This window comes from Podarcis gaigeae (assembly GCF_964106915.1).
Source record: "Podarcis gaigeae genome assembly, chromosome: 7".
In the NCBI taxonomy this organism is placed as follows: domain Eukaryota; kingdom Metazoa; phylum Chordata; class Lepidosauria; order Squamata; family Lacertidae; genus Podarcis; species Podarcis gaigeae.
In genome coordinates, this window is record NC_139683.1 from 39,551,766 (window position 1) to 39,565,244 (window position 13,479).

A 13,479-nucleotide genomic window follows, 5' to 3' on the forward strand; every position below is an offset into this window, starting at 1 on the left:
CAGCAAGACTCTATCTTTGTTTTTATCCTTGAAACATTCTGGCACCAACTGCTTCCCTCACCACCTGGTCCGGCCCCCAAAATAATTAACACAATCAAGGAACAGGCATGTTTTTAGTACAGTATGTCTCACTATCCTTTCATTAAAATTCGTTTAAGGGAGCTTTCAAGTAGATCCTTCCTATTGTAAGGACATTCTCTGAAATGTTTGGCTTAAAGAATTCAAACAGTTTACAAATGTTCGTAGGTGGTTCTGCATGAACATTGTACAGTTCGGATAGTAAAGTGTTTGCGATCTTTATGGCTTCATCACTGTCTAATATTTCTACAAGATACAGTAGAAAGATACAGTACCATATCCTAACCTGGATAGCTCAGTTGGTTAGAGTGTGATGCTGATAATACCAAGGTTGCAGGTTTGAACCCTTTATGGGACAGCTGCATATTCCTGCATTGCAGGGGGTTGGGCTAGATGATCCTCAGGGTCACTTCCAACTCTACAATTCCATGATTCTAGCAATCCTACACATGCTTGTTTGAAATCATTCAGTCAGGATTATACCAGACTGAGTGTGTTTTGTGTGTAGTGTGCTTTCTTCTTTGGCGATCACTTGTAGCTGAGTAAGATTGTCTTCCATAAACACAGTTTTAACAATGAGTCCGCAAGTGACTGTGGAGGCCAATTCTGGATCCGCATGTCCTTCCACAGTGGGGACATTGGTTTCCGGGTGGGAATTGATCATGGTGAGGGTTTGCCTAGCGTACTTTCCTCTTAGCGTGTTTCTCCCTTTCGTCCTGAGTTTAAGCGTTTTCAAAGCCCAGTATACTTTTTGTAAGGGCTGTTCTCCAACTGGAGCGCTTGCAGGCCAGTGTTTCCCAGTTGTCGGTGTTTATACTACATTTTTAAAGACTTGCCTTGAGAGAGTCTTTGAACCTCTTTTGTTGACCACCAGCATTACGCTTTCCATTTTAAAATTTGTAATAGAGTAGTTGCTTTGGAAGCTGATAATCAGGTACCCACACAACATGACCAGTTCAACAGAGTTGGTGTTGAAGAATGATTGCTTCGACACTGGTGATCTTTGCTTCTTCCACTACAATGGCATCAGTTTGTCTGTCTTCCCAAGTGATGTGTAATTTTTTTCGGAGACACCGTTGATGGAATCTTTCGAGGAGTTGGAGATGGCATTTATACGTTTCATAAGCATGCAGTAAGGTTGGTAAACTTTGTAAACAAACTTTGTAAACAAGGATTTTGGTTTCCCTGCCAATGTCCTGGTCCTCAAATACTCTGCACTTCAGTCGGGAGAAAGCTGCACTCACAGAGCTCAGGCGATGCTGGATTTCGGCATCAATGTTGGCCCTTGTGGAAAGTGTCGTGTTCAGCGCTGCTGCTAAAGCACAATAACATTTTTAATTTTACAATGAATAAAAAATAACTATTTTTTTTGTTCCACAATTAAACCACTAACTCTTTTATTGCCACATTTTTTAAATTATCTTTCCCCCCCTTATAAATTGCTTTAGTGGTGGTGTTCTCTTGTATGACATTTTACTGTTATGAAATGCAATGATGTCAGACTCTTTTTGTGGGATCTTTGTAAATCTTAGCTGGATCTGGGCCACAATACACCCTGCCAGTGTATGTCATATTACAAGAACTCATGACAGAGAAGTACTTGAAGGACTAAACCGGCAGCTGCCTATATTGATGGATCATATTTCTCCTGAGAAATAGTGAGCTTTTCGTAATAATGGATTTCTGCATGTAAACATAGCATTAAATTTTCTGGATATTAACTTGTGATCAGTAACCACAGTGGTACCTCTGGTTGCAGACACAATTCATTCCGGGGTGCCGTGCACACCCCAAAAAGTCTGTAACCAGAGCGGCGCTTCTGCGCATGGGCGAAGCGCGCAGAACGCTTCTGTGTGTGTGCGTGCGGTAAAACCCGGAAGTAAACACTTCTGGGTTTGCCATGTTCTTAACCCGAAAAAACACAACACGAAGCATTTGCAAGAAGAGGTATGACTGTATTGCTTTTCAGATTTGTTTCTGTTAAATGGGTTCAAGATAAATACAAGAGCCATAGTTTAATGGAAACTTGACACCAATGACACCAATGCACTCCCACTACCCAGGAAAACAGTGTGTCTCTTTTGCCACCCTCTCTGGCATTGTCACTTGGGGACCCTGGAGCAGGCAGCTGACTTAGGGTGTCATGAAAGGGCAGCAAACAATCAGTTACTACATTTTTACTGCTGAGCCAGGGATTGGAGGGGAGGGGCTTTCTTTATCCAGCACCAAAATAACTTGGCTGGCTCTGGCTTCCACCTCACCTTGACTAGAATGGGAGGCACTATTTCCCGCTCTTTCTCAGGAAATCAAATATTTTGGTCCAGCCCTGTCTTATTCACATCTGCTGTTCAAGCTTAGCAAGAAAAGGCTAAAATTTCAGAACAAGATTTATTAATTAATTGAAATATTTTTGAACGTAAGTGTCAAAGAAAACGGATATTGCATTTTAATCATTTTTTACTGTTGCAGGCTGAAAAATGTGTACTCCATTACTGTTTTACTGTGCTTAAGAATAGTGGGAAATATTTCTACTAGGACTAGCAAAGATCTGTCACCTTAGTTTATATCAATATATAAATGCTGTCAAGTCCCCATCATTATTTTGGCATCCCATCTTTCAAAACCTGTTTGTCAAATTTTTGTGTTCTGAAAAAGCACAGCTCACTGCTTTCAACCATCCTTACTATTCCCATATATTACCTCTTTTCTTAACTCCTCTCTATAAATCCTGTGAAATGCTTTACCCCAGCTTCGTTTTTCCCCATTTTCTATCCTTTCCCCATCTACGGGTTTCCTCTTTTACTTTTTTCAGGATGTGCAAACTCATTTGAGAGGTATTCAAAATCGTTACGATAGTTTAGAGAAGTTTTGAGCTTTGAAAATAAACATTGAGACTGACTTATAAGGCTTCTGGTTTCAGGCTTTCCAGACAGTCAGGCATCACTTTTTTTCCTCCCCGCCTTTCTTTTTTAAATACAGCTTCAAATGTTATACAATGACTTTAAGGGGAAAGATCTGAAACTCAAGGATAGTGCAAGACATACACAAGTGCCTTAGGGGGGCACATGCAGCTCATTAGCTTTGTGCTGTTCATTCCAGGTTTCTTAAATTTAAGAACAGCAGGCGTGCGTCTGTATTGGTGAGAAATTCAGCTTACTGTGTGGTTGTCGGTCCTCAGTGTTTGTGAAATTTAACCATGGTGCATGTCATAGAACACTAACCACATAGTGTGTTAAATAATGGATGGCTGTTTTTCATGGAGAACAGATGAGTTTTGGAGTTTTACTTATAAAATAAGCATGAACTTTGGAACTTTTAGTTCAATTGGTATGAAATTTGAGGCGTTGAAAATGTGGTGGTGTGTGGCATATGTAGAAATTCCAAAGTTTTTTGTATTGACTATTGGGTGTATCAGAAAATAATAAGGATCACTGTATTTTGAAATTAAGATTGTAACATGAGGACTGCCCTCTGTTTGATATTCCTCAAGCGTCCTTAAGCCTATGTGAGTCTGCATACTGGTATTAAATTTGATTGATGGTTTGGATTATACCTATACCCTTCAGAAGCATCTTGAATCCAGCCTGCTAGCAAAATTACTATTCTGGCACTGATAAGCTAATTGACACATGATGTAACAAAACTTATTAGTTTTTCTTTAACCCACAAGAGATGGCATTGAACTTCTTGATAAACCATAACTCAGCTGTTTCATGTTCTTTTCGAGTTTCTCTTTCCAGAATGACCACTTTATGATCAGTTTCAGAATATCCTGGGAGGTAGAAATGTTCTCCCACTGGTTTATAGATACTGCCATTTCTGATGTCTAATATCTGTCTTAAAGGCACCCTACTTGTTGCTCTGTTGCTTTCAGGGGTCCAGTTATGTTTTCAAGGTACATTGAGGGAGAGAAATTACATTTCCATAGAATCAGCAGTGTGTTGTTAGTTACAAAATGTAATTTCTTCTCCCTGGTCCCATGCTGACACCCACGTACACCAGCACTTCCATTGTGAGCTCAGTTCCCCTGTTATTTGTGTCACTGATGATAAAAACTGAGTGCCGCATGGGAGGTACAGGCCTTCCAGAGTACCTTAGTTGTGGATGTTAGCGTACCTTTGTGGAAACTGGAAGACTCTAATAGGTAGATGTCAATTTTCCATAATATTTCTCCTATCTTTCAAGAGAGAAAAGGGGATCCTTGATCCCTTATTTCTCTGCTTGATCACTGAGGTCTTTGAGTGCATCACGGTTAGTGATCCCTCTCAGCTCAGATGTATGGCTTGTATCTACTAGTACCTGTGTATTCAGTATTGTAGGCCCAGTCTTATGGAACTCCTGCTGAGGGGTCATAGGCACCAAAGACCCGTTTATTCCAGCAGGTTTTTAAAATTGAATTCTGATTTTGCTGTTTTAGTTCACTTTTAGTTTCATTGATTTGAGTCTTATGTACATCAGTTAGAGATGACTGTGATTAAGTAGTATGCAAATAAGTAAGCAAGCAAGCAAGCAAGCAAGCTGTATAGACCAACGAAGGTGTGGCCTTATGGCTTTCTGACAATTCTCCATTGCAAAGGTGTTGCTCATCTGGTGATCTCTCAAGGATGCATCTTGTTATTCTAAGGATCTGTGGTTTAAAAAAGTCATGTTCATTGAAATTTCTGAAAAACTGATTCATAAAATACGTGCCACCAGGGGTAATGTGGACCCCTCTAGCTTTGCTTGCATAGGGACGTTTGTGATTTATATAACCAAATCTCATGGTTAGCACATTCCCACTAAACATGAGCTTATTTGGCTACATTCATGGTTATTCGGTTATGTTTGGTACAAATGTGAACCTTGTATTCCACTATGGAATGTATTTTACGCCACAAATTCATTTCTTTTTAAAAGCTTTCTATGATTATTATTTTATTATCTCTTAATTTTATTCTTCCTGCTTTTATAGCTGTTTTTATTATTACTTTTAGCTTGATGTTTTGTTTGTTTGAATAAAAAATTAACTTTCATTTACATTTTCGCCCCCTTGAAATTTCAAAAAGCCTAAAGAGCCTCATGAGCAAAATAGAGGAACATAGTTATTCTCTTCTGAAATGTCATGCCTTGAACATATAGATTATTGATAGACCTGTGATGATCTCAAGCAAACATACTTCCACATATTTTGAACAATGAAGCAGAAGAAAATAGCCATTCTCTTTTAATTCAGCAAGTTCTTTCTTCTGCTAAGGTTCTGGATCACACAGTATTGCTCTTCTGATTTAGCTTGTTGCATGGAAAGGAGTTAGTGTACACCAGCCACACATACCAATGCGGAAGATGGAACATTTGAATGTCATCTACGCATGTAAAATCTAACATGTGTAGGCTAAAATGATATGGGTTGATTTTACATCATGTGCACTGCATGACATTAGCTTATTCAGGTTGAATTTTGTATGCACAACAAACTGATTATCTATGCATGTGCACTAAAAGTGAAGACCGAACAACACAATCTGATTTTTTATTAAAGTGACAAAATTATAGTGCCATAAGACCTGAGGGAAGAAATAGTTAAGATTGACTAAAAATGAGTCCACCAGGTTTACCTAATTCCTTCACCATAGTTCCAGTAAATTCAAATGTTTTATGGAATTTCACTCTTTTGAATGACCATATGTGCAAAGTAGTATTTATTTTTAGGATTTTCAGAATACTAATTTGCAACAGGTCTCTTAGAAGCTCTTTGCTCCTCCTTGCCACAATGTATACCCTGGATATAACATAGACAAGGCTCAGTGGATACTTGCTTATGTGCCACTAATGATATGTGGGTAGTGTCACTAGCAAAGATGGTGGTAAAGTTCGTCATCCTCAGGCTCAAAAACAACACTTGCCTCAATGAGAGATGAGTACCTGCTGTTACTGAATTCTTCTTTGGCTCAGAGAAGATCAGCAGGGCAAAAACCCACTCGCCTTGGCCAGTGTAGGCCTCTAAAAAGGGGCCACTGAGGGAGGACTTTTAGGCTAGATCCTAAGCCTATTCAGCTCATTTACTGCATGTGACCTGGCATCCTAGCATAGAACATTATTTAAAAGACTTGTTTTTCCTCTGTCAGGTTTAGCCAGAACAGCAGCAGCAGCCCTACTGATAAATGGGGTTTGGATCTTGTGCGACTTTACACTAGCTTATTGTGCATAGGCTTGTCCCCTCAATTTATTAACAGGACAAGCCAAAGGAGGGTGGAGTGGGGTTCAAGGTCTCATGGTGACTTTCTGGCCATTCCTTACTCATCTCCTGTCTTTCCACTAATGCAAGCCTCCTAACACTCACTGTGGGGATCTAAGGCAGCTGTTAGAGCAACCAGATCCTGCAGCCGTTCTGGATTTTTATGGGGGGGAAATATTTTGTTACGTTAGTCATGGCTTTCAAGTCTAGCATAATTTGTGCGTCAAAATCTGCTGCTGGAATTCAAGCCATATGTAGATCATTATCTCCTTCTACAGAAGGAATCAGAGGCTGAGTTATCTAGCCTCCTCTTTTTTAGCACTTTCAGTGAGGCTGGCAGGACTGATCAGAGACATTGTGCTGTTTGAGGTGTAGAAGCAGATGGAACTCTGCCCTCTCCATCTTGGTCAAGGTGTAAAGTAGCCAAGACCAGCGAAGTTATTTTGCCACCTATGGCAGAAAAAATCCACAAGCTTTTCTACTTCCTAGCTTTAGTAATATAGTTATTGTTATTTACAACCTGAAATCAGCTACCTGAGGTGGTCATCCCACTCTGCCTAATGGGAGGGGTTGTCCTGGAGGTTGGGAAGCAAAAATGGTAACCTAAGGCTTGCCCTGATTGCAGAGTGAGGGTGAATCCTAGTAATGGGTGAGGGTGGGTGAATGGGGGCTACCACTGAGATGAGGCAGAACAGCAGAGTTATGGAAAAAGCATTGCTGCTGCTTCACGCAACATCAGAGATGCAACAAGCAGCTCACCCCATTCTTCAGTCCTCTGAAATCTCCAGTGGAAATGATGAGGCTTTGCAGGGTGGAAAGGGATGGCTGTCCCAGCTTGCCAGTGCTCCAATGGTTACTTAATGTTCAGCAAATACTTAGTTTATATATTGTATTGATGTTTAATATGTTAGCACTGGAGTTATTGTTTGCAATCCTGTTTTCTTGATACTTTTTCTTATATTGTCCATATCCGCTAAATCACCTCAACCTTGTTACACTTTGTTATACACACACACACACAGAGATTTGAATTTGCTCATAAGAGCTCATGGCTCAATAAATCAGTTATAGCCCAAAACCTTTGCAAAGTAATTCAACAGTGTCAATTAGTTTCCAGTTTACTCAAAAGTAAGACTGTAGAGGATTGCATCCTTAGTCTCTCTAAGGTGCCAAAGCAATGTTTTCTTTACTCAACACTATTAGATCAGTCTTTAACATGTATATCACAGATGGTGATTTAAAATGGGTTTTGTTTCTCAAAGGTCTTATCTTATGAACATATTTATTGGTTTCACCTTGGCAAGGTTCTCAGTTGATCATGAGAACTGTGGTGACAAGTGTGACCATTTCATAAGTCTGCTTCCGCTAAATCCATGATTACTTAATTGTGGTAGCATCTTGTCATAATTATGCTTAGATTTATTAGCTTCAGTTATGTGGTAAGCATCGCTTTGTGAACGGGCCACGGGGGCAGATTTTAAAGAGCTAGTTAGGCTTTATCACCTGATATGTGTCTGCTTTGATGATCCACTGCTTCTCAGAGAAGTATTCACCATGCACTAAGAGAAAGAAGAAGCTTTCCTTTGAAGATACAAATTAAACTATAAAGGGGACCATCCTCAAGCTATTTCCCATGAAATAATCTCTCCTCAGGAAGTTTTACTCCAAAGGCAGTGGCTTTGGGATTAAAGCAGAAAAACAAATTGCATTTCTGCAAGGTCACTCGGAAGGTCTTCTGTGTCATTGTGCCGCTGAACCTAGCTAATCTTGGGGCCCCATCTGGTGCCTACAAGAACAACAATATCTAAAGCGTCAGAGAATTAGATCAGCAGTATGGCCACTCCTCCAGCTTTTCATAGCTACTGCTGCCGTGGACTAAGGGGCAGGATTTATTCTATAATGCTTAATTATCTAAAGAAGACTAGGCATACAAGTTGAAAGATCCCATTGGAAATAAAAAAGAAATCCCCGATAAAGAAGATTACTTATTATTATTAACTGGGATTATGCAAGGGATGAAACTCTTGCTTATATAATGCAACTTTGCCTATAACTGTGAGGATGCAAGTCCATAAAGCCTGCGCAAATAAGAGTAGATGCTTTTATTTGCAGAACACCGAGTTTTAGAACTACTCTGTTTTGTATAAAAATGACATGCTGCTTTTCTTCTGCATGAGAGGGTAGGGCTGATAATAAAAATATAATGGTTAGTCACTCTTCAAAATGCTTCCTAAATGTCGTTTCAGTTTGTTGGTATTTATCCACAGCAAAGATCCATGTTAACAACTTTGACGGGACTCTGTGTGGATATTGTGCCCCCCCCAAAAAAACATTCACCATAAATACCAAATTACATCTTAATTGTTTGATTGAACATAACTTACCAGAACTGATGGGAACACATTTCATATCTACTTCTCTTTTTTAGTAGTGCCTTTTGTTTTTATCATTTATCAGAAATATAATGCTAAAATAATTGTGTATTAGGCAGCTGGCAGCTTCTTGAAAGGGAGTGAGGGAATGAAGTAGTCTTGAAGGAAGAGTGCTCTTACCCCCCAACCAGGTGCCTCCCCACTCTTGCTATATACTGCTCCCCCTGCAACTCTAAGTGTTGGGATGCTGTATAGCACATAGGTAATGCCTGCTCCTCACTAGTTTTCTCCCCATGTGGGGGTACCATTGCTGTGAGTGTATTGTAACATTCATGGACCTTCACAGTAAAGGGGGACTTCTCACATTGTTTCAGGCTTTTTAGGTCTTCTGATTCATGGACAATTTACAGCAAAAACTCATTGGAGGGGTCAGCTTTATGCCCACAAATGAATATATGCTTCCACTGGCATAACGAATATGCCTTACATATGTGGAGCTCTGTATATACAGAAGAGCTCCTGCATCTGCAGAAAGGTTTTTGTACTGAGAGTGGTATTTAAATGGTAACTAATATATATATTCTCTGTATGGCATGCCTATGTAAATTCTGCTGTTCGGTTTTATTTTGTATCAGTTTTAGTTTTGAAACAGCTTATGGACAAATATAGTTTATATTTATTAAATATATTTATCTAAGTCATACTCAGATGATGATTAGTTGTTGTTTTTTAATCTCATCCAACCTCCTAAAGGAGGAGTTCAGGGTGGAAAACAACACAGCTTTTGAAAAACAGTTACTGTATCTCTCTCTCTCTCTGTCTCTCTGTGTGCATGCACATATTTTGATGTAGACTTTTCTTTAACACATTATTGATAATGAAATATCTTTTCCTCCCCAGAAGTATTTCCAAGAGATTCCAACTTAAAGGACAAGTTCATCAAACATTTCACAGGTAAGAACACTTTTTGTGTGAAGGCAATTCTGTGTTTAATCTCTTGCCAGATGTTGCCTACATAAAGGAATATCTTATCTCCTCTCCCAATGAAGGAAGCCTATATTGTAAATTACCAGGTCCAACCTTTGGGGCTGCTGTTTTCCTATTTGCTTCCCAACAGGTTGTAGTGGGACCCACAGGTTAGGGCATGGAATCTTAAGGCCCATTAAAAGGCTAGCTGTTCCAATGGCAAGTGACTCCCAACTTTTAACTTCCCTAAATATCTTCAGATGCCCTTTCCCCAATAGATTGGAAAAGGCTCAATCGAGTTGAGGAGCCAGTTTGAAAAGTCTTGGTGATAAAATTTTGTAGCCTTTATAGTTGTAACCCATCACCCATCACTGGCCTTCTTTTTCATTATTCCAGTAGCTTTAATTACATTAATATGGTTATATGTAATTTTTGTCAGAAATTCCTGTAAAATTGTAGTGTGAACATTTATTTATTTATATATCTATTTATCACACCCCCCCACACCCATGAAACAAAGTTCTCTGGGTGGTTTATAGTATAGAAATTAAAACCATATAAAAGCTGAATATAGTAGGAGAATAAAGACAAAATAAGCTAAGGAAAAACTGTAGCCCAAAATATCTAAAAAACACTAAACATTTTTAAAGATTGAAAGGTTGGGGCAGGAGTGGGGAAGAGAAATACCTTCACTTGATGCCAAAAGGACCACAGTGTAGGTGCCAAGTTAGCTTCTCTGAGCAGGGCACTCCACACCCCTAGTGCTATCACTGAAAAGGTCCCTTTTCTATTAATCACTACCTTGCCTTGTTTGACAAGGAGAGTACCTGGTGAAAGGTTTGAAACATATTAGATGAAGAAAATATGAACTAACTATTTATTTATTAATTATTTGTGCAACTTAGTTCGCAATAGAATTAGAAATGCAATCAAAATGTTGTGTTTGATTAATCCTCAAACAGGTCCAGTTACATTTTCAGCTGAATGTAGTAAGCATTTCCACCGGCTCTATCACAACACACGGGATTGTTCAACACCAGCCTGTAAGTTCCAGCTAAAAACTACTTCCATGTTTCATTGTCCTATCTGTCTGGTCTTAGGCCAGGGTTGAGCAGGTTCTTAACACCAAGTCATTTCCCCCAGTCTTTCTTGAGAATGGAATACACATGTGTCCACTGCCACTAAGAACATAAGAAGAGCCTTGCTGGGTTAGACTAGTCCAGCATTCTGTTCTCCATTGGCAAACTTGAGGCCTTTCTTTGGGAAGTCCACAAGTAGGGTAGTGAGTATAGTGGGACTCTTCCACTTGAGATTCCCAGGAACTGGTGTTCAGAGCTATGCTAAATCGACCTTGAGTGCTGTCAATTTTCAGTGGCATATTTCACCTGGTGCCAGAGCTGAATGTAGTGCCATGCTGAATGTAATGTATGTTGAAAACTACTTCTTTCCTTTTCAACTTTCCAATAGTACCAATAGTTCATATCAATGTTCTATTCATTAGGGGACATATATGAATCCTTTGTTTCCACTTGTATTGGGCTGGCCTACAAGGAATGTTACTTGTTAAATAATTGTTTTATTACAATCCATCTAGGGAGACATATAAAAAAACTCCCTAAAACACCTACATTTTGCAGCTGATGGCAAATGAAACTGGACTTACACTCTAGGAAATTAAACACATGATGATTAATGTTAACTTCATTTTTGTGGTTTTAAATAGATTATAAAAGGTGTGCAAGATTGCTGACAAGATTAGCAATGAGTCCACTGTGTACACAGCCATAGGAGGCCTGTTATGTAAGTATTTTTTTAAAAAATTAAAACACCTTTATAATCTAATAACCAGTTTGTTCCTATTATATTCTTTTCTCGAAAGCCAAACAGTAACAAGAGTTTAGCCTTCTCCCCACTGTGGTTTCAATCAAAATCACAGAAAATCAGACATACAACTTTTTTCATCAAGGGGAAGCCTCTGTTGGCACTGGAAATGGAACTCCCTGCTTTGGAAATGTGGTTTTCATCAGTGCCATGGCAAGAGTGGAAAAAGTTAAGCTCCCTTTCCACTCCCACCATTTTAAGCCTGATCAGTCTCCCCTGTGGCTACTTGAATTTATAAAAAGATTTATGTAACTCAAAGAGATGACTTACCTGCCGTTTTCCAGTTTTGTCAAATGCTTGTTGACGTCACCCTGGTGGGCTACTTCTACACCATTTCAGGACCATGGAGAAGTCTACTAATATAATAGGTAAAATATGGCTTCAGTTTTCCAACTAGCTTTTTAAGCTGCACTACAGGTTATCAACAATATCAGACCATGACTCCATGGTGGAGATAGTTACAACTTTCTTTCTTCTTTTTTTTTTTGGAGATGGCAGGAAATATTTGTTAATTTCTGAGGTATGCAAATAAGCCAACATTAAGAATGCAGCATTTCTTGTTTTAAAAATGGAAAAGGATCACCACTTTGCTGCTAATCTGCATTTATTTGGATCAGAATCTGTGTGCATATCCACTCTGTGTGCAAAAGACTTTCTGTACAACTGGAATCCCGATTTGTCAGGGCTCTCAAAATGTATCTTCAGTTGAATGTGCCAATGGTGGGGTGGTACCAGCAGTTATGTTGCCCACTGACCGTTTCATGTTTACACTGGGAAAGTCTGTAGTTATTAAAATTTGTTTTTTTATTCATTTTTTTGTAAGCAAAAACTTATAAATACATTGGTCTCTACTGAAACTTTTATTATTCAGTAGCTGGGAATCTAAGTGAACCGTTTTTTGTTTCAGACTTTTCTGCTAAGCCTGAACTCTGGTTTGCCGAGAAAGTGCCTTGAAATCTGTCCCAAGACAAAGAGAAGACATCTTGCTCTTTTTTTATTTACAGCATTGTTTTGTTACTAGATGCATTTTATTTTCATATATGTCGGACATTCCATATTTGTGTTAAAGGAACGTATTTTATTTGTATTTGTAAATATGTTGCCTATAGCTCAAATAAGCCAATTTATTTAAATATGTTGTATATAAAGACTACTAATAATATACTAATTAAATGTTATATGCAGGGAGTTGGCTGGTGTGTTTGCTGTTTTCTTGTTTCATTGTTTGTACATCATTTTGCTCAGGCTCTTACTTTCATTATTTGCACTAACTTGAAAAGCAGAAGTCTCTGTAACTGAAATCTGAATAAGCTGCAAGTGGGATGTTTTACTTTCTGTGGAAAATATTTCATATTATGAAGCTTTTGGTAAAATATATATATATATGCCAACATAGTATATATATTATTGCACATCAGAACAAACTGCTCAAAAAATGCACACTGCTTTGGGAAACATTTGTAAAGCTGTTTTGGATTATCATCAGTTACGTTTGTACTGGCACTTATAGAAAGAGTCGCAAATAATGTAAATATAAAGACTGGAAGACTGCAATGCAGTTTGGGTGGAATAAAGAATATAGATCTCATATTTTCATGTTTTTCTTGACCCTTTGGGTGATTTGGGGACTTTTAATTACTATCTCTAACACCTGTTAAATATATTCTCTATAGCAGCTGGATACAATTAAAGTAATTATTCCATATTGAAGGTATATGCTTTCTACATACTTTCTAATGCTGCAGTCCTATGATCTCTAGGAGGACATCCCAGGAGCCATAGGACATTTTAGTTTTTCCTTTCTGAAAAAAAAAGCAAGAAACAGATGTTCACCCTTGGAGAGGAGACCCGACCTTTCAAGCCTTCCCTGTGAGGCTGTGGAAAAGTCCTCTGCCATTACTCCTCTGATGTTAGATAGGACAAAAAAGGAACATACCAGCTTATTCATGGATGTGCAGGATCCAAAAC

At 38.7% G+C, this 13,479-nt stretch overlaps 1 protein-coding gene across 3 annotated transcripts in view; it reads left to right on the forward strand.

Moving 5' to 3' along the window:
* Positions 1-13,099, forward strand: part of ALKAL1 (ALK and LTK ligand 1) — a 33,673-nt gene extending 20,574 nt beyond the window's left edge. For 2 of the 3 annotated variants that reach the window (XM_083748056.1, XM_083748058.1), the window contains 4 exons: positions 9,565-9,618; positions 10,593-10,673; positions 11,354-11,430; positions 12,419-13,099. In XM_083748056.1, the coding sequence (XP_083604182.1) occupies positions 9,565-9,618; positions 10,593-10,673; positions 11,354-11,418 (200 nt within the window). In that variant the 3' untranslated portion in view covers positions 11,419-11,430; positions 12,419-13,099. The remainder of the gene's footprint in view (positions 1-9,564; positions 9,619-10,592; positions 10,674-11,353; positions 11,431-12,418) is intronic. The other variant, XM_083748057.1, reaches the window with a different exon arrangement.
* The last annotated feature ends 380 nt before the right edge of the window (positions 13,100-13,479 follow it).